Source organism: Oncorhynchus keta, unplaced genomic scaffold (genome assembly GCF_023373465.1).
Source record: "Oncorhynchus keta strain PuntledgeMale-10-30-2019 unplaced genomic scaffold, Oket_V2 Un_contig_7827_pilon_pilon, whole genome shotgun sequence".
Taxonomy (NCBI): Eukaryota; Metazoa; Chordata; class Actinopteri; order Salmoniformes; family Salmonidae; genus Oncorhynchus; species Oncorhynchus keta.
In genome coordinates, this window is record NW_026289698.1 from 16,130 (window position 1) to 37,512 (window position 21,383).

The 21,383-nt window shown below is 46.2% G+C and overlaps 1 protein-coding gene across 1 annotated transcript in view; it reads left to right on the top strand.

Annotated features, from left to right (window-relative positions):
* Positions 1-20,934, top strand: part of LOC127926572 (actin remodeling regulator NHS-like) — a 31,172-nt gene extending 10,238 nt beyond the window's left edge. The window contains exons 2-3 of the mRNA XM_052512008.1: positions 16,764-16,916; positions 20,604-20,934. Coding sequence (XP_052367968.1) covers positions 16,764-16,916; positions 20,604-20,929 — 479 coding nt within the window. The 3' untranslated portion in view covers positions 20,930-20,934. The remainder of the gene's footprint in view (positions 1-16,763; positions 16,917-20,603) is intronic.
* Positions 20,935-21,383: the final 449 nt, after the last annotated feature.

Here is a 21,383-nt window from a genome sequence, read left to right on the forward strand (position 1 = left end):
TGTCAGAATAATATTACAATGATTTATTTCAGCTTTTATTTCTTTCAACACATTCCCAGTGGGTCAGAAGTTTACATACACTCAATTAGTATTTGGTAGCATTGCCTTTAAACTGTTTAACTTGGGTCAAACATTTCAGGTAGCCTTCCACAAGCTTCCCACAATAAGTTGGGTGAATTTTGGCCCATTCCTCCTGACTAAGCTGGTGTAACTGAGTCAGGTTTGTAGGCCTCCTTGCTCGCACACGCCTTTTCAGTTTTGCCCACAATTTTTCTTTTTTGCCCAGGGCTTTGTGATGGCCACTCCAATACCTTGGCTTTGTTGTCCTTAAGCCATTTTGCCACAATTTTGGAAGTATGCTTTGGGTCATTGTCCATTTGGAAGAACCATTTGCGACCAAGCTTTAACTTCCTGACTGATGTCTTCAGTTGTTGCTTCAATATATCCACATAATTTTCCCTTCCTCACGATGCCATCTATTTTGTGAAGTGCACCAGTCCCTCCTGCCGCAAAGCACCCCCCACAACATGATGCTGCCACCCCCGTGCTTCACGGTTTGGATGGTGTTATTCGGCTAGCAAGCCTCCCTCTTTTCCTCCAAACATAACGATGGTCATTATGGCCAAACAGTTCTATTTTTGTTTCATCAGACCAGAGGACATTTCTCCAAAAGTACAATCTTTGTCCCCATGTGCAATTGCAAACCGTAGTCGGGCGTTTTTATGTAGGTTTTTGAGCAGTGGCTTCTTCCTTGCTGAGCGGCCTTTCAGGTTCTGTCGCTATAGGACTTGATTTTACTGTGGATCTAGATACTTTTTTGGACCTGTTTCCTCCAGCATCTTCACAGGGTCCTTTGCTGTTGTTCTGGGATTGATTTGCACTTTTAGCACCAAAATACGTTCATCTCTAGGATACAGAAGTCGTCTCCTTCCTGAGCGGTATGACAGCTGTGTGGTCCCATGGGGTTTATACTTGCGTACTATTGTTTGTACAGATGAATGTGGAACCTTCAGGCGTTTGTAAATTGCTCCCAAGGATGAACCAGACTTGTGGAAGTATACAATATTTTTTTCTGAGGTCTTGGCTGATTTTCTTTTGACTTTCCCATGAAGCACTGAGTTTGAAGGTAGGCCTTGAAATACATCCATAGGTACACCTGCAATTGACTCAAATCATGTAAATTAGCCTATCAGAAGCTGCTAAAGCCATGACATAATTTTCTGGCATTTTCCAAGCTGTTTTAAAGGCACATTGTGATATAATTCACTGTTAGTGAAATAATCTGTCTGTAAACAATTGCTGGAAAATGACTTGTCATACACAAAGTAGATGTCCCAACCGACTTGCCAAAACTATATTTTGTTAACAAGAAATTTGTGGAGTGGTTGATACACTTGGGTTGGCGTTATTAAAACTCGTTTATGTAAACTTCTGACTTCAACTGTAGGTCTGTAACAGTTTGGGTCTAATGTGTCACCCCCTTTGAAGAGGGGGATGACCGCGGCAGCTTTCCAATCTTTGGGGATCTCAGACAATACAAAAGAGGTTGAACAGGCTATTAATAGGGGTTGCAACAATTTCGGTTGATAATTTTAGAAAGAGAGGGTCCAGATTGTCGAGCCCAGCTGATTTGTAGGGATCCAGATTTTGCATCTCTTTTAGAACATCAGCTGTCTGGATTTGGGTGGTTTGGGGGGGCTGGGCCAGTTGCTGTGGGGGATGCAGAGCTGGGGTTGGGGTAGCCAGGAGTAAAGCATGGCCAGCCGTAGAGAAATGCTTATTGAAATGCTTGATTATCGTAGATTTATCTGTGGTGACAGTGTTTCCTAGCCTCAGTGCAGTGGGCAGCTGGGAGGAGGTGCTCTTATTCTCCATGGACTTTAGTGTCCCAAAACTTTGTGGAATTAGTGCTACAGGAGGCAAATGTCTGTTTGAAAAAGCTTGCCTTTCCTAACTAACTGTGTATATTGGTTCCTGCCTTCCCTGAAAAGTTGCATATCGTGGGGGCTATTCGATGCTAATGCAGAACGCCACAGGATATTTTTGTGCTGGTCAAGGGCAGTCAAGCCTGGGGTGAACCAAGGGCTATATCTGTTCTTAGTTCTACATTTTTTGAATGGGGCATGCATATTTAAGATGGCGAGGAAAGCACTTTTGAAGATCAACCAGGCATCCTCTACTTCCTCTACTCTACGGGAAGAGGTCAATATCCTTCCAGAATATCCGGGCCAGGTCGATTAGAAATGCCTGCTCGCTGAAGTGTTTTAGGGAGAGTATGACAGTAATGAGGGGTGGTCATTTGATCACAGACGCAGGCAATGAGGCAGTGATCATGAGATCCTGGTTGAAGACAGCAGAGGTGTATTTAGAAGGCAAGTTGTTCAGGAGGATATCTGAGGGTGCCCATGGTTATGGATTTGGGTTGATGTTGCGCTGTGCAGACTGGCAGCTATTGACCGAGCTGAGGCTGGCTGGTGTCAGAGTTAATGGTGAAGACCGCAAGCAGTGGCTAGTTAGCTAGTTAGCTGGCTAGGTTCTGATGGGGGTTCCGGTTCTAAAGTATAAAAATAGCTGCTCCGTACCACATTGGGTGAGGCGGGTTGCAGGATAGTAGATGAAAAGTGAGTTTATAATGTATTTGAAAAAAAAAGAGAAATGATTATTTACCAATTTCACGGGACAAGAGAACGCACGTCCGACTGCTACAGAATCCTGTCCCAGCGCTAGCCCCCCTGTCCCAACGCTGTGCCCTAGCCCCCCAGTCCCAACGCTGTGCCCTAGCCCCCCAGTCCCAACGCTGTGCCCTAGCCCCCCAGTCCCAACGCTGTGCCCTAGCCCCCAGTCCCAACGCTGTGCCCTAGCCCCCCAGTCCCAACGCTGTGCCCTAGCCCCCCAGTCCCAACGCTGTGCCCTAGCCCCCCAGTCCCAACGCTGTGCCCTAGCCCCCCAGTCCCAACGCTGTGCCCTAGCCCCCAGTCCCAACGCTGTGCCCAGCCCCCAGTCCCAACGCTGTGCCCTAGCCCCCAGTCCCAACGCTGTGCCCTAGCCCCCAGTCCCAACGCTGTGCCCTAGCCCCCAGTCCCAACGCTGTGCCCTAGCCCCCAGTCCCAACGCTGTGCCCTAGCCCCCAGTCCCAACGCTGTGCCCTAGCCCCCTGTCCCAATAAATGCTGTGCCCCTAGCCCCCTGTCCCAACGCTGTGCCCTAGCCCCCTGTCCCAACGCTGTGCCCTAGCCCCCAGTCCCAACGCTGTGCCCTAGCCCCCAGTCCCAACGCTGTGCCCTCAGTCCCAACGCTGTGCCCTCAGTCCCAACGCTGTGCCCTAGCCCCCAGTCCCAACGCTGTGCCCTAGCCCCCAGTCCCAACGCTGTGCCCTAGCCCCCAGTCCCAACGCTGTGCCCCCAGTCCCAACGCTGTGCCCCCAGTCCCAACGCTGTGCCCCCAGTCCCAACGCTGTGCCCTAGCCCCCAGTCCCAACGCTGTGCCCTAGCCCCCAGTCCCAACGCTGTGCCCTAGCCCCCCAGTCCCAACGCTGTGCCCTAGCCCCCCAGTCCCAACGCTGTGCCCTAGCCCCCCAGTCCCAACGCTGTGCCCTAGACTGTTAGGCCTGGGGCCATGAGCACAGACTATAGGTTGTCCAGCCAACCTGACATCTTAGAGAAAGACCATTTTTAAAGTACATACTAAGTTTTCAGTCATTAATATCCCATTAGTACAACTTTTTTTTGTTTTCTCCAATGAGCAAATAATTTAAGAGCCAAAACAGTATTGCCTAAGACAGTGGTTGAGTTTACATCACTTAACATTATGTTGCTAGTACTGTTTAGTAGAGACACAGTGGGACTAAGAAAAGTGGGACAATAAATGTTTGACTACAGGATATTCTACCTGAGTGAACAGTACCTCAGTGATTCTTCTGTTACCTGATTCCTCTGTTGGAGGGACTGTTTCAAGATGGAGTGGCGATAGTCTGAGAACTTAGCGCTTGAAATTATGCCAGTATTGTACAGCTCATTCTCCAGAGTTATTCTCCAGACAGTCAGACTTTGTGCACCAGTGAGTATCAGGAAAGAATGGTTAAATAACTCCGCTACTCAGCCTGGAGCTAAGAGAACAGAGAAGAACAGAGGTGGGTTTTAATAGCCTGTGATGGCTCTGTCCTCGGTGGAGAACATAGCTGTATTGTTAAGACTGTCCTCGGTGGAGAACATAACAATACAGCTAAGACTGTCCTCGGTGGGGAACACAGCTGTATTGTTAAGACTGTCCTCGGTGGAGAACACAGCTGTATTGTTAAGAATGTCCTCGGTGGAGAACACAGCTGTATTGTTAAGACTGTCCTCGGTGGGGAACACAGCTGTATTGTTAAGACTGTCCTTGGTGGAGAACATAGCTGTATTGTTAAGACTGTCCTTGGTGGAGAACACAGCTGTATTGTTAAGACTGTCCTCGGTGGAGAACACAGCTGTATTGTTAAGACTGTCCTCGGTGGAGAACACAGCTGTATTGTTAAGACTGTCCTCGGTGGAGAACACAGCTGTATTGTTAAGACTGTCCTCGGTGGAGAACACAGCTGTATTGTTAAGACTGTCCTCGGTGGAGAACACAGCTGTATTGTTAAGACTGTCCTCGGTGGAGAACACAGCTGTATTGTTAAGACTGTCCTCGGTGGAGAACACAGCTGTATTGTTAAGACTGTCCTCGGTGGAGAACATAGCTGTATTGTTAAGACTGTCCTCGGTGGAGAACACAGCTGTATTGTTAAGATGACCTAAGACGGACCTTGAGATTGTTTTTATATACTTCGGGAAAAAATATGAACCAATGAGTGACTAGTTTTATAACAACTGATTTCCTGAATGTGTTGCGATACAATTTCTAACAGCAGTTCATATTGAGTTAGTGTGTTTTAGGTTTATTGCACATCAGAGAAGCATGAAATATAAAACTGAATGGAGACTGTATTTGCCTTCTAACCAGGACCATCTGTGAGGCGTAAGAGTTAAAGAACAGCCCTGATATTAGTCTTTTTGAACCACAGTCTTCTCTCAGTGCTTTTATAGAAAGCTTTCTACTATTCATTTCATGTTGTGAGATTTCGTGTTCTCTGGAGCTTTATTGGGGTTTCAGAGTCACCCAGGAGAATATGTTATTGGAAACGTTTGTTTCTTGATGTTGACTCATTTCTGGGAACCGTGGTACTGTTGACCTGTTGTGTCACAGGGCTGACAGAGGGGCCGGCTCGGCTTTACTCTTATTCCAGAGAGAACTCCTGCAGTCAACCTCTGAAAAAGAGGATAGTTGGACACAGGCTGCCTTGGAAAGTACCTGGGGGTGTGGTGTTGTGTAGTTAGAGCAACATGTTAGTTCCCCACGTGGGCCTCTGTGGAGAAACAGATAAACCTGGCAGATTTCCCAATATGGTGCTGTGTTCCACCAAAACAGAGCACTGAAATGCTAAAACACTGGGACGGGTTCTTTCGTTATTAGCAGGACTTTCATTTTGTTCCAGCTCTCCTTATTATCTCCACAATACCACTGAAGAAGAACAAGACCAGCCCTGTGTCTTTGTTATTATGGTCCTTATCCTCTGGCTTGGCCAGACATCTTTATGATTTCATACTGGGTAAAAGGCCTGGATGTTTCAGCTATAGAGGTTGTGTCATGAAGATGACAATGGTTCCAAAATCTGCTCACTGACTCAGATGTTTTTGTCTTTCTCCATACATACTGTAGCAAACGCGTGTTAGACTGAACAAAAATAGAAACACAACATGCAAACATTTCTAAGATTTACAGTTCATATAAGGACATCGGTCAATTGAAAGAAAATCATTAGGTCCTAATCTATGGATTCTCACGACTGGGAAAACATGTCTATTTATTCACCAGCCTCAACCCATTTACTCAAAGCATCTTCAACCTATTTAGTCACCAGCCTCAACCCATTTACTCAAAGCATCTTCAACCTATTTAGTCACCAGCCTCAACCCATTTACTCAAAGCATCTTCAACCTATTTAGTCACCAGCCTCAACCCATTTACTCAAAGCATCTTCAACCTATTTAGTCACCAGCCTCAACCCATTTAGCTTCAGCAGGGAAAGATGGAGCCGACAGATGGGGCAGCTCTGCTTCTAGCTCTTAAGCACCTTTGCAGTGTTTTTATTTTTTTATTTCTTACATTATTAGCCCAGAAATGAGTTGTGTTATTTCATACAACTGGAAGTAACTTCTGGATATCAGAGCAGCAGTAACTCACCAGAATTACCACCAGGAATAAGACTTTCCCCAATTGGATCCGTTGTTTGTACCCTCCAGGGCATTTGAACTGATGCCAGAGACTGATCCAAAACACTGCTGGAGGAGAAGAGGTATTCGGAGTGGACTCCTATTCCGACTCATGAGGCGCTCACTTCACCCACCGCTTCAGAATATGTTACTCGCTAATGTTCAGTCTATGGATAATAAAGTTGATGAACTCAGGGCAAGGATCTCCTTCCAGAGAGACATCAGGGATTATAACATGCTCTGTTTCACGGAAACATGGCTCTCTCGGGATATACTGTCCGTACAGCCAGTTGGGTTCTCAGTTCATCGCACACACAGGAATAAAGATCTCTCTGGGAAGAAGGGCCAGGGTGTATGTTTCATGATTTAACTACTCATGGTGTAACATACAGGAACTTAAAGTCCTTTTGTTCACCCGACCTAGAATACCTCGCAATCAAATGCTGAACGTATTACCTCCCAAGAGAATTATCTTCGGTTATAGTCACAGCCGTGTATATTCCCCCCTCAAGCCGATAGCATGACTGCCCTCAAGGAATTACACTTGACTATGCAAACCACACATCCTGAGGCGGCATTTATTGTAGCTGGGGATTTTAACAAAGCTAATCTGAGCAAAACGCTACTGAAGTTCTACAAACACATTGAATTTAGCACTCGCTCTGAGAGCATGGGTCCACTGCTACTCATCTTATTGAAATGCCTACAAGGCCCTCCCTTCAGAAAATCTGACTCCATTTTGCTCCTCCCTTCCTATAGGCAGAAATTCAAACCGGAAGTACCCGGGCTACGGACTATTCGAAGCTGGTCTGACCAATCAGAATCGATGCTTCAAGATTGTTTTTATTCCGCAGACGGGGGATATGTTCTGAGTAGCCTCTGGGAATAATATCGACGAATACGGTGACTGAGTTTATCAGGACATGTATAGGAGATTGTGCCCACCGACTATTAAACCCAAACCAGAAACCATGGATCAATGGCAGCATGGACAACTGAAAGCACGAACCACTGCATTTAACCATGGCTAAGGTGACTGGGAATATGGCCGCCCCGGTATAGTTATTCCCTCCGTACATCACAGGCAAAACGTCAGGACAAGGTGGAGTCGCAGATTCAACGGCTCCGACACGAGACTTATGTGCCAGGGACAACTACAAAGGGAAAACCAGCCACGTTGCGGACAGTCTTGCTTCCGGATAAGCTAAACCACTTTTTGCCTGCTTTGAGGATAACACAATACCACCGACACGGCCAACTACAAAGGACTGTGGGCTCTCCTTATCTGTGGCCCACGTGAGTAAGACATTTTAAACGTGTTAACCCTCGCAAGGCTGCTCACCCAGACAGAATCCCTAGCCACATCCTCAGAGCATGCACAGACAACCTGGCTGGAGTGCATACGGATATATTCAATCTCTCCCTGTCCCAGTCTGCTGTCCCCACTTGTTTCAAGATGTCTACCATTGTTCCAGTACCCAAGAAAGCAAAGGTAACTGAACTAAATGACTATATCCCCGTAGCACTCACTTCTGTCATAAAGTGCTTTGAGAGACTAGTCAACAATCATAGAACCTCCACCCTACCTGTCACCCTAGACCCACTTCAATTTGCATACCATTCCAATAGATCCACAGACTGTGCCATCGCACTGCACACTACCCTATCACATCTGAACAAGAGGAATACATATGTTAGAATGCTGTTCATTGACTACAGCTCAGCATTCAACACCATAGTACCCTCCAAGCTCATCAAGTGGGAGGCCCTGGGTGTGAACCCCGCTCTGTGCAACTGGGTCCTGGACTTCTTGAAGGGCCGGAAACAACACTTTTAGTGATCCACAACACTGGGGCCCCACAAGGGGTGTGTTCTGAGCCCTCTCCTGTCCTCCTGTTCACCAATGACTGAGTGGCCATGCACGCCTCCAACTCAATCATCAAGTTTACTACACAATAGTAGTAGGTCTAATTACCAACAATGACGAGACGGCCTACAGGGAGGAGGTGAGGGCTCGGAGTGTGGTGCCAGGAAAATAATCTCTCACTCAATGTCAACAAAACAAAGGAGCTGATCATGGACTTCAGGAAACGGCAGAGGGAGCACAGACGGGACCCCAGTGGAGAAGGTGGAAAGTTGAAGTTCCTCAGCGTACACATCACTGACAAACACAAATAGTCCACCCACACAGACGGTATGGTGAAGAAGGCGCAACAGCCCCTCTTCAGCCTCAGGAGGCTGAAGAAATTTGGCTTGGCACCTAAAACTTTTACAGCTGCACAATGGTGAGCATCCTGTCGGGCTGTATCACCGCCTGGTACTGCACCGCCCGCAAATGCGGGGCTCTCCAGAGGGTGGTGGGGTCTGCCAAACGCTTCAACTACCTGCCCTCGGACACCTACACCACCCGATGTCACAGGAAGGCCAAAAAGATCAAGGACAACAACCACCCCGCTGCCTGTTAACCCCGCTATCATCCATTAGGTGAGGTCAGTACAGGTGAATCAAAGCTGCGACCGAGAGACTGAAAAACAGCTTCTATCGCAAGGCCATCAGACTGTTAAATAGCCGTCGCTAGCACCTTAGGCTTCTGCCCTATATACATAGACTTGAAATCACTGGCCACTTTAATAATATTTACATATGTTGCATTACTCAACTCGTGTGTTTTGTATTCTGTTCTACTGTATTTTAGTCTATGCCGCTCCAATATTTATCGTCCAAATATTTATATTCTTAATTAATTAATAATTGGTTCTTAACTGACTTGTCTAGTTAAATGTAACATGTATTCCCTTACATTGTATTTGTGTGTAGTGTTAGATATTACTACACTGTTGGAGCCAGAAACAAGCATTTCGCTACACCACCGCAACAACGTCTGCTAAACACGTGAACAATAACAATTTGATTTGACTAATCTCAACCTCAAGCCCTTTAGTTACAGACTCATTTAGTCAGCAGCCTCAACCTCAACCCATTTAGCATGTATACAGTTGAGGTCGGAAGTTTTACATACACCTCAGCCAAATACTTTTAAACTCAGTTTTTCACAATTCCTGACATTTAATCCTAGTAAGAATCCCTGTTTTAGGTTAGTTAGGATCAACACTTTATTTTAAGGATGTGAAATGTCAGAATAATATTAGAGAATTATTTCAGCTTTCATTTCTTTCATCACATTCCCAGTGGGTCAAAAGTTTACATACACTCAATTAGTATTTGATAGCATTGCCTTTAAATGGTTTAACTTGGGTCAAACGTTTCGGGTAGCCTTCCACAAGCTTCCCACAATAAATTGGGTGAATTTTGGCCCATTTATAGGCCTCTTTGCTCGCACACGCTTTTACAGTTCTGCCCACAAATGTTCTATAAGACTGAGGTCAGGGCTTTGTGATGGCCACTCCAATGCAGTATTTTCACGTCCGGATGAAATGCATGCCCAAATTCAACTGCCTGCTACTCATCCCCAGAAGATAAGATATGCATATTATTAGTAGATTTGTATAGAAAACACTCTGAAGTTTCTAAAACTGTTTGAATTATGCCTGTGGGTATAACAGAACTTATTTAGCAGGCGAAACCCCGAGGACAAACCATTGAGATTGACCTCAACAACAACACTCAATGGTGTTCAAAGTGTTTTCATTGGGAATCCACATTTCTAAGGGACCTTCTTGCAGTTCCTATCGCTTCCACTGGATGTCACCAGTCTTTAGAAATTGGTTGTTTTTTCCTTTGTGTAATAAAGTATCTTGAACGAGGGTAACTTGAAGTGTACTGTTAGAGGAGCGTGACCAGAAAGCTACAGTTTGTTTTCCTCCTGTATTGAACACAGCTCTTCAATTTATTGATTATTTACGTTAAATACCTAAAGTTGTATTACAAAAGTAGTTTGAAATGTTTTGGCAAAGTTTACAGGTAACTTTTGGGGATATTTTGTCGTGCAAGTTGGAACCGGTGTTTTTCTGGATCAAACGCGCCAAATAAATGGACATTTTATTTTTATATAGACGGAATTAATCAAACAAAAATACCATTTGTGACATTTATGGGACATATTGGAGTGCCAACAAAAGAAGCTCGTCAAAGTTAAGGCATGAATTTTATTTTTATTTCTGTGTTTTGTGTCGCTGCTGCAGGGTTGAACTATGCTTCTCTCTCTTTGTTTACTATGGTGCTATCCTCAGATAATAGCATTTTTGCTTTTACCAAAAAAGCCTTTTGGAATCTGACATGTTGACTGGATTCACAAGTGTAGCTTTAATTTTCTATCTTGCATGTGTGATTTCATGAAAGTTTGATTTTTATTGGAATTTATTTTCATTTTCTCTGGCTTTTGGCCAGGTGGGATGCTACCGTCCCACATATCCCAGAGGTTTAGCCATTTTGCCACAGCTTTGGAAGTATGCTTGGGCTCATTGTCCATTTGGAAGACGTGTCATTTTCCTCATGCAGCCATCTATTTTCTGACTTGCACCAGTCCCTCCTGCAGCAAAGCACCCCACAACATGATGCTGCCACCCCCGTGCTTCACTGTTATACTCAGACATGATTCAAGCAGTTTTAGAAACTTCAGTTTTCTATCCAAATCTATGAATAATATGCATATCTTATATTCTTGGCATGAGTAGCAAGTTGAAATTTGGCACGCTATTTATCGAAAATTATGCCCCCTAGCTTTGAGGTTAAGAACAATTTCTTATTTACAAGGACAGCCTCCTTCCTCCCCAACGGGGATTTGAACCTTGGTCCTCCCACTTGCCCCGCATTCTGTAGTGCAGACATGGCCTGACAAGGTACAAATCGTCGTTCTGCCCCTGAACAAGGCAGTTGTTCCTAGGCAGTCATTGGAAATAAGAATTTGTTCTTAACTGATTTACCTAGTGAAATAAAGGTTTTTTAAAAAATGTAAGGAATTGGTCACTTTCCCATGTTTTACTACAGTATTTATTGTAGACTACACAGTAGCCTAATAAACAAACACATTTCTTTAATAAAAGAATGATAAAAAAATATGCTTTCAAAATAGATGTTGATTTAGTTATGGATCCATAACGAATTACTATGGGAATAAATATCACTGATTTACAGAAATATTGGAACAAAGTTGTCTTAAGGCAAACAATTCAGAATCCTCCGATCCTGTCGCCTACTCCCGGCGTCACATTGTACAGCGTGAGGGTTTCGTTTTTCTCTGAATAGAAACACCATAATATTAATAACATTTAATTAAGCCGAATTTATTGAAATCAATCCCAAACACTTATTACAAAAAGGTTTTAAATTCTCTGGTAATGCCAGTACAGAATCCTATCAAATGCTTCTCAAAGATGCCCTCTGGTGGTCAAACTAGTAATAATGTGCAGTTACAGAAAGAATGGCTGAGAATGAAACAACGTGCCACAGAATGCCGACCACTGTAGGCTCGCGTCTAGAGGCTGGGTTTCCCTTTCTAGTCCGTGATTGTTTTTAAGCCCTGCCACATCCGACAAGCGTCAGAGCCGGTGTAGTAGGATTAAATCTTAATCCTGTATTGACGCTTGTCTTGTTTGATGGTTCGTCTGAGGGCATAACACCATCCATATTGGATTTCTATTTGCCATATATTTTTCAACTGTGCTGTGATGTTTCACAGAAGTTCTGAACTTTTTATATTCTCATTTGTTTCTACAGTTTTGTAAATGTAATACTTTTAGCCAAAAAGTTAATTTTTATTATTGATCAATTTTACTTCAAATCACACAGTATTGCTATTTGCAGAGTTGGCTCAAATAAAATAAAAATATTTAACCGATCACAATTTTCTTTAATGCATGGCCGACAGACAAGTTCCTTACTTTCTTCCCCTTCCACTTGGTTCACCCCGAAGGCCTGCCTGTTCTTCCCCTTCCTGTAGGTTCACCCCGAAGGCCTGCCTGTAGGTTCACCCCCGAAGGCCTGCCTGTAGGTTCACCCCGAAGGCCTGCCTGTAGGTTCACCCCGAAGGCCTGCCTGTAGGTTCACCCCGAAGGCCTGCCTGTAGGTTCACCCCGAAGGCCTGCCTGTAGGTTCACCCCGAAGGCCTGCCTGTAGGTTCACCCCGAAGGCCTGCCTGTAGGTTCACCCCGAAGGCCTGCCTGTAGGTTCACCCCCGAAGGCCTGCCTGTAGGTTCACCCCCGAAGGCCTGCCTGTAGGTTCACCCCGAAGGCCTGCCTGTAGGTTCACCCCGAAGGCCTGCCTGTAGGTTCACCCCCGAAGGCCTGCCTGTAGGTTCACCCCGAAGGCCTGCCTGTAGGTTCACCCCGAAGGCCTGCCTGTAGGTTCACCCCGAAGGCCTGCCTGTAGGTTCACCCCGAAGGCCTGCCTGTAGGTTCACCCCGAAGGCCTGCCTGTAGGTTCACCCCGAAGGCCTGCCTGTAGGTTCACCCCGAAGGCCTGCCTGTAGGTTCACCCCGAAGGCCTGCCTGTAGGTTCACCCCCCGAAGGCCTGCCTGTAGGTTCACCCCCGAAGGCCTGCCTGTAGGTTCACCCCGAAGGCCTGCCTGTAGGTTCACCCCGAAGGCCTGCCTGTAGGTTCACCCCGAAGGCCTGCCTGTAGGTTCACCCCGAAGGCCTGCCTGTAGGTTCACCCCCGAAGGCCTGCCTGTATAAGGCCTGCCTGTAGGTTCACCCCGAAGGCCTGCCTGTAGGTTCACCCCCGAAGGCCTGCCTGTAGGTTCACCCCCGAAGGCCTGCCTGTAATAGATCTAAAAGCTGTTAAGATACTGTATGTATGTATGTATGTATGTATGTATGTATGTATGTATGTTAGGGTTTAATGCACTGACTGAATGCTGATCATTTTTTTACTCCGCTGGTCTAGGGATGAAATTACACCCAAGACCAAGTCCTCACTGTCCGACAGAGTCAAGGACTCTACAACTCTCTCCAGCTGGGCCAGCTCACCCTGTAGCCCACTCTGTCCTCTCAACCAGGGGAGTCATGCACCCATTATTTTAGTGGAACAAAATATGTGAGGGTGGATGGCGAATTCAGTGTTCAGAAAAACAAACCGCTTTTCCTGCAACGTAGAGCCATAATCATTATACAGATGTACATTCAAATAAATGTTTTTCTACATAGGTTATCCAAGCACACTGTACCTTGTCATTTTAATGAGGTGTCATTCTGACTTAATCACACTGCTCAATATACTGCACTAACATGCTTCGGACAATACATCCAAATTACAACACAGCACATGGGCTCATGACCAATGTTTTATATACACACTAGATTAAATGAAATGTAGGACTGCTTTTCTGAGGAGTGCCATTATGGCTGACCGGTGGCCACCATGGGTAGAATATGGTATCGGCAATCCTGGGTTTCTAGTCGTACATCCTTGGATCAGAACGCACGTCTCTGCAGGCCACTGCCACAATAAAGGGTCTTTAATAAAGTGTTGGACCACCACGAGCCAGAACCACCACGAGCCAGAACCACCACGAGCCAGAACCCCTTCAATGCGCCTTGGCATAAATTCTACAAGGGTCTGGAACTCTATTGGAGGGATGCGACACGATTCTTCAACACGAAATTCCATCATTCCACCAGTCCAGAATCTCTCATAAGTTATTCAATTGGGTTGAGATATGGTGATTGACACCCTTTAAACTCCCTATGCTCCTTTTGAGACTCCTCTTTCAAAGTCACTGAGATCTGTTCTAGCCATGGAAGCCTAAATAATAGGCAACTGGGCATTTTTATACAGTACATGACCCTGAGCATGATGGGATGTTAATTGCTAAATTAACTTAGGAACCAAACCTGTGTTGATTTGTATCCCTCATTTACTCAAGTGTTTCCTTTATTTTGTCAGTTACCTAAATAATAGCGTCATCACAAATATCCTGATATTATCACGAGGTGCCAGATTACATTTAAACCAATGGTTAGGGTTACATTGTAATCTTGTTCTGCATATCTAAGCAGGACTCTTGTCTGTATCATTGTGACTGGTTGGTTATGTTTTTTAAAATAAAAGAAATGTGCTTCTCTGCTAAAAGCCCAACCTGCCCGCTCCACTGCCCACCCTGTTTGTCCCGTAGCCCACCCTGTTTGTCCCGTAGCCCACCCTGTTTGTCCCGTAGCCCACCCTGCCCGCTCCACTGCCCACCCTGTTTGTCCCGTAGCCCACCCTGTTTGTCCCGTAGCCCAACCTGCCCGCTCCACTGCCCACCCTGTTTGTCCCGTAGCCCACCCTGTTTGTCCCGTAGCCCACCCTGTTTGTCCCGTAGCCCAACCTGCCCGCTCCACTGCCCACCCTGTTTGTCCCGTAGCCCACCCTGTTTGTCCCGTAGCCCACCCTGTTTGTCCCGTAGCCCACCCTGTTTGTCCCGTAGCCCACCCTGTTTGTCCCGTAGCCCAACCTGCCCGCTCCACTGCCCACCCTGTTTGTCCCGTAGCCCACCCTGTTTGTCCCGTAGCCCACCCTGTTTGTCCCGTAGCCCAACCTGCCCGCTCCACTGCCCACCCTGTTTGTCCCGTAGCCCACCCTGTTTGTCCCGTAGCCCACCCTGTTTGTCCCGTAGCCCAACCTGCCCGCTCCACTGCCCACCCTGTTTGTCCCGTAGCCCACCCTGTTTGTCCCGTAGCCCACCCTGTTTGTCCCGTAGCCCACCCTGTTTGTCCCGTAGCCCACCCTGTTCCCTCTACTACTAATCTGCTGCTTTAGGGGATCTGCTGCTAGTGACATACTTCTGTCTATGGTGCCCCTTGGCTCTTCCCAGCCGGGGGGGTGTGTATATGGTATTATTCAGTGTTAGCACCACCCCCAGTGCTTCTACATCTTTTGTATTCCAGGACAGTAACTGACCCTGGCCACCTGTCATATTTGTTGTTATTCAAATATCTGCCCCGTCATGCCCGGCGACACTTAATAAGAAATATAGGTCATCTAAATTGAAGTAGAACCTCTTTCTAACTGTGGAGAAACGTCAATGATTCAGAGAAACAAAGCAAACAGCATGTTCTAGACATAAGGGCCAGTCATAATCTACATGGTCCCATTCTGGGTCAAATCCCTGGAATCAGGGGATTGAATTCAAACTGAAATCCCTGCCTGGCTTTAATCTGGCTGTGTATACAATAAAACAATAACACAATAGACAATACCTTGGACCAGTTACAATATGTGGTTGATTTCATGGCATCTTAATACCATGACTTTCTACAGATCCTATGTTTTGAAAGTCTTGTAACTGAACTTCATACTCCTGTAGGTGTATAATGTAACCTACTGTATCATCACTACCATAGCATGACCAGAATTATTACAGGAAGCTCAGGAACAGCACTGAGTAAGCATACATTATTCTTCTGGACTTTTCTTGCTTGCTTAAGTGTGTGCATGACACACTTTTCATTTTATATTGCTGTACTATATCTGTCACCATACTACTATACTAGCCTGGTTATATACTGCTCTGTAGCAGTAGCGTCAGGCAAGCCTGGTTATATACTGCTCTGTAGCAGTAGCGTCAGGCTAGCCTGGTTATATACTGCTCTGTAGCAGTAGCGTCAGGCTAGCCTGGTTATATACTGCTCTGTAGCAGTAGCGTCAGGCTAGCCTGGTTATATACTGCTCTGTAGCAGTAGCGTCAGGCTAGCCTGGTTATATACTGCTCTGTAGCGTCAGGCTAGCCTGGTTATATACTGCTCTGTAGCAGTAGCGTCAGGCTAGCCTGGTTATAACTCCACTATTGTATGTAGGTTGAGATTGATTCGAGTTACTGTTGGAAACCAGTGGTAGACCAGGTCGTGTGGGTTAGCTGGTAGACTAGGTCGTGTGGGTGTGGGTTAGCTGGTAGACCAGGTCGTGCGGGCGGGTTAGCTGGTAGACCAGGTCGTGCGGGCGGGTTAGCTGGTAGACCAGGTCGTGCGGGCGGGTTAGCTGGTAGACCAGGTCGTGCGGGCGGGTTAGCTGGTAGACCAGGTCGTGCGGGCGGGTTAGCTGGTAGACCAGGTCGTGCGGGCGGGTTAGCTGGTAGACCAGGTCGTGCGGGCGGGTTAGCTGGTAGACCAGGTCGTGCGGGCGGGTTAGCTGGTAGACCAGGTCGTGCGGGCGGGTTAGCTGGTAGACCAGGTCGTGCGGGCGGGTTAGCTGGTAGACCAGGTCGTGCGGGCGGGTTAGCTGGTAGACCAGGTCGTGCGGGCGGGTTAGCTGGTAGACCAGGTCGTGCGGGCGGGTTAGCTGGTAGACCAGGTCGTGCGGGCGGGTTAGCTGGTAGACCAGGTCGTGCGGGCGGGTTAGCTGGTAGACCAGGTCGTGCGGGCGGGTTAGCTGGTAGACCAGGTCGTGCGGGCGGGTTAGCTGGTAGACCTTATGTTCACAGAACTCATGGAGCGTTTCACCTCATTGGTTTCACACAGATCATTCGGAACCCTGCTCTGCCTAAACACCACCCATTCTCCTGTTCTCATGCATCTCTCTGCCCCTCCACTCCACAGCGGTATCAGACCTGGATGTAGAGTGTAAGTTATCAGACCACTACGTGTCTCCATGGCTCCTCCAGAGGAATGTGTTCCTGCCCTCCACCAGACCACCATGTCTCCAGGAGCTGCACCGCACCGCACAGCAGGGCCTCAGGGCCAGCCACAGAGGTACACGCACGCACACACGATAACAGCACTGGCACGCACCCGGACACACGATAACTGCACTGGCGCACACACGGACACCCGGACACACGATAACAGCACTGGCGCCCACCCGGACACACGATAACAGCACTGGCGCGCACCCGGACACACGGTAACAGCACTGGCGCGCACCCGGACACACGATAACAGCACTGGCGCGCACCCGGACACACGGTAACAGCACTGGCGCGCACCCGGACACACGGTAACAGCACTGGCGCGCACCCGGACACACGGTAACAGCACTGGCGCGCACCCGGACACACGATAACAGCACTGGCGCGCACCCGGACACACGATAACAGCACTGGCGCGCACCCGGACACACGATAACAGCACTGGCGCGCACCCGGACACACGATAACAGCACTGGCGCGCACCCGGACACACGATAACAGCACTGGCGCGCACCCGGACACACGATAACAGCACTGGCGCCCACCCGGACACACGATAACAGCACTGGCGCGCACCCGGACACACGATAACAGCACTGGCGCGCACCCGGACACACGATAACAGCACTGGCGCGCACCCGGACACACGATAACAGCACTGGCACGCACCCGGACACACGATAACAGCACTGGCACGCACCCGGACACACGATAACAGCACTGGCACGCACCCGGACACACGGACACCCGGTAACAGCACTGGCGCGCACCCGGACACACGATAACAGCACTGGCACGCACCCGGACACACTCACACATTGCACAGAAGTTAGGTCTTAAGCAGCAAACATTGTTCAGTCAGTAGCAATTAACCAATCATCTAATATTGCATCTCTCTACGCTCCTCCACTCTACTTTTGTCTTTGCTAGTCTGTGAAGTGTATTTTATTCTCAGTGTTTTCGTGCGTGTCGTTTTGCATTAGTCAGTAAAGGTCTGAATCTCCTGTTTGTAGGAAGTAACATACAAGTGCCATCTAGTGGATCAATAGAAACACCTCACTCAGATATAGTATAGTAGTGTGGTGACAGTAGATATAGTATAGTAGTGTGGTGACAGTAGATATAGTATAGTAGTGTGGTGACAGTAGATATAGTATAGTAGTGTGGTGACAGTAGATATAGTATAGTAGTGTGGTGACAGTAGATATAGTATAGTAGTGTGGTGACAGTAGATATAGTATAGTAGTGTGGTGACAGTAGATATAGTATAGTAGTGTGGTGACAGTAGATATAGTGTGGTGACAGTAGATATAGTGTGGTGACAGTAGATATAGTGTGGTGACAGTAGATATAGTGTGGTGACAGTAGATATAGTGTGGTGACAGTAGATATAGTGTGGTGACAGTAGATATAGTGTGGTGACAGTAGATATAGTGTGGTGACAGTAGATATAGTGTGGTGACAGTAGATATAGTGTGGTGACAGTAGATATAGTGTGGTGACAGTAGATATAGTGTGGTGACAGTAGATATAGTGTGGTGACAGTAGATATAGTGTGGTGACAGTAGATATAGTGTGGTGACAGTAGATATAGTGTGGTGACAGTAGATATAGTGTGGTGACAGTAGATATAGTGTGGTGACAGTAGATATAGTGTGGTGACAGTAGATATAGTGTGGTGACAGTAGATATAGTGTGGTGACAGTAGATATAGTGTGGTGACAGTAGATATAGTGTGGTGACAGTAGATATAGTGGGGCGGCAGCGTAGCCTAGTGGTTAGAGCGTTGGACTAGTAACCGGAAGGTTGCGAGTTCAAACCCCCGAGCTGACAAGGTACAAATCTGTCGTTCTGCCCCTGAACAGGCAGTTAACCCACTGTTCCCAGGCTGTCATTGAAAATAAGAATATGTTCTTAACTGACTTGCCTGGTTAAATAAAAGTAAAAAAAATATAAAAAAAATATAAAAAAAATAAAAAAAATTGTGTGGTGACAGTAGATATAGTACAGTAGTGTGGTGACAGTAGATATAGTACAGTAGCTATAGTATAGTAGTGTGGTGACAGTAGATATAGTACAGTAGCTATAGTACAGTAGTGTGGTGACAGTAGATATAGTACAGTAGCTATAGTATAGTAGTGTGGTGACAGTATAGTACAGTAGATATAGTATAGTAGTGTGGTGACAGATATAGTATAGTAGTATAGTGACAGTAGATATAGTATAGTAGTGTGGTGACAGTAGATATAGTACAGTAGTGTGGTGACAGATATAGTACAGTAGTGTGGTGACAGTAGATATAGTACAGTAGTGTGGTGACAGTAGATATAGTACAGTAGATATAGTACAGTAGTATGGTGACAGTAGATATAGTATAGTGACAGATATAGTACAGCAGTATGGTGACAGTAGATATAGTATGGTGACAGTAGATATAGTATGGTGACAGTAGATATAGTATGGTGACAGTAGATATAGTATAGTAGTGTGGTGACAGTAGATAGTATGGTGACAGTAGATATAGTATAGTAGTATAGTGACAGTAGATATAGTATGGTGACAGTAGATATAGTATGGTGACAGTACATATAGTATAGTAGTGTGGTGACAGTAGATATAGTATAGTAGTGTGGTGACAGTAGGTATAGTATAGTAGTGTGGTGACAGTAGGTATAGTATAGTAGTGTGGTGACAGTAGGTATAGTATAGTAGTGTGGTGACAGTAGGTATAGTAGTGTGGTGACAGTAGATGTAGTAGTATAGTGACAGTAGATGTAGTAGTATAGTGACAGTAGATGTAGTAGTATAGTGACAGTAGATGTAGTAGTATAGTGACAGTAGATGTAGTAGTATAGTGACAGTAGATGTAGTAGTATAGTGACAGTAGATGTAGTAGTATAGTGACAGTAGATGTAGTAGTATAGTGACAGTAGATGTAGTAGTATAGTGACAGTAGATGTAGTAGTATAGTGACAGTAGATGTAGTAGTATAGTGACAGTAGATGTAGTAGTATGGTGACAGTAGATGTAGTAGTATGGTGACAGTAGATGTAGTAGTATGGTGACAGTAGATGTAGTAGTATGGTGACAGTAGATGTAGTAGTATGGTGACAGTAGATGTAGTAGTATGGTGACAGTAGATGTAGTAGTATGGTGACAGTAGATGTAGTAGTATGGTGACAGTAGATGTAGTAGTATGGTGACAGTAGATGTAGTAGTATGGTGACAGTAGATGTAGTAGTATGGTGACAGTAGATATAGTATAGTAGTATAGTGACAGTAGATATAGTATAGTAGTATAGTGACAGTAGATATAGTATAGTAGTATAGTGACAGTAGATATAGTATAGTAGTGTGGTGACAGTAGATATAGTACAGTAGATATAGTATAGTAGTATAGTGACAGTAGATATAGTACAGTAGATATAGTATAGTAGTATAGTGACAGTAGATATAGTATAGTAGTATAGTGACAGTAGATATAGTATAGTAGTATAGTGACAGTAGATATAGTATAGTAGTGTGGTGACAGTAGATATAGTACAGTAGATATAGTATAGTAGTATAGTGACAGTAGATATAGTACAGTAGATATAGTATAGTAGTATAGTGACAGTAGATATAGTACGGTGACAGATTGGTGGATATAGCATTTTGGAAATTGTCTCCACGTGTTGCTGTTTTCATTGTGTGTGTGTGTGTGTGTGTGTGTGTGTGTGTGTGTGTGTGTGTGTGTGTGTGTGTGTGTCAGATTACCAGCTGAGACAGCAAGCGAGCAGCAGAAGACGCAAAGTGACCATCGCTGTCTCTGTGACACCCCCTATGCCCACGTACCCCTCACCACACTCTGCCAGGAGGAGACCGCAGAGGGGCGGGAGCCTGACTGCGGTAACACAACTACCAACTTATGATAACAGACATATACTTACAGACAATATCTATGATAAAGCCTCAAGGTGCCACAGCATTTTGAGTTCCATCCTCACAGGGGCTGCTGTCAAATCAAATTGTATTTGTCATAATGTGCCTAATGCAACATTTCACCATACAGTGAAATACTTATTAAACCAACAATGAAGGTGTTTGTGTGTGTGCGCATTGTACCCCCTTTTTCTCCCAAAATGTTTGATCACGTCTCATTGCTGCAACTCCCCAACGGGCTCAGGAGAGGTAACGGTGGAGTCATTCCTGGGACTCCCTGGGAACAGCCTGGGAATGAACCCGGGTCTGTAGTAACATTCTATTGTGCTGAGATGCAGTGCCTTAGACCTCTGAGCCACTTGGGAGGCCGCTGAGATGCAGGGCCGTAGACCTCTGAGCCGCAGTGCCTTAGACCTCTGAGCCACAGTGCCTTAGACCTCTGAGCCACAGTGCCTTAGACCTCTGAGCCACAGTGCCTTAGACCTCTGAGCCACAGTGCCTTAGACCTCTGAGCCACAGTGCCTTAGACCTCTGAGCCACAGTGCCTTAGACCTCTGAGCCACAGTGCCTTAGACCTCTGAGCCACTTGGGAGGCCGCTGAGATGCAGTT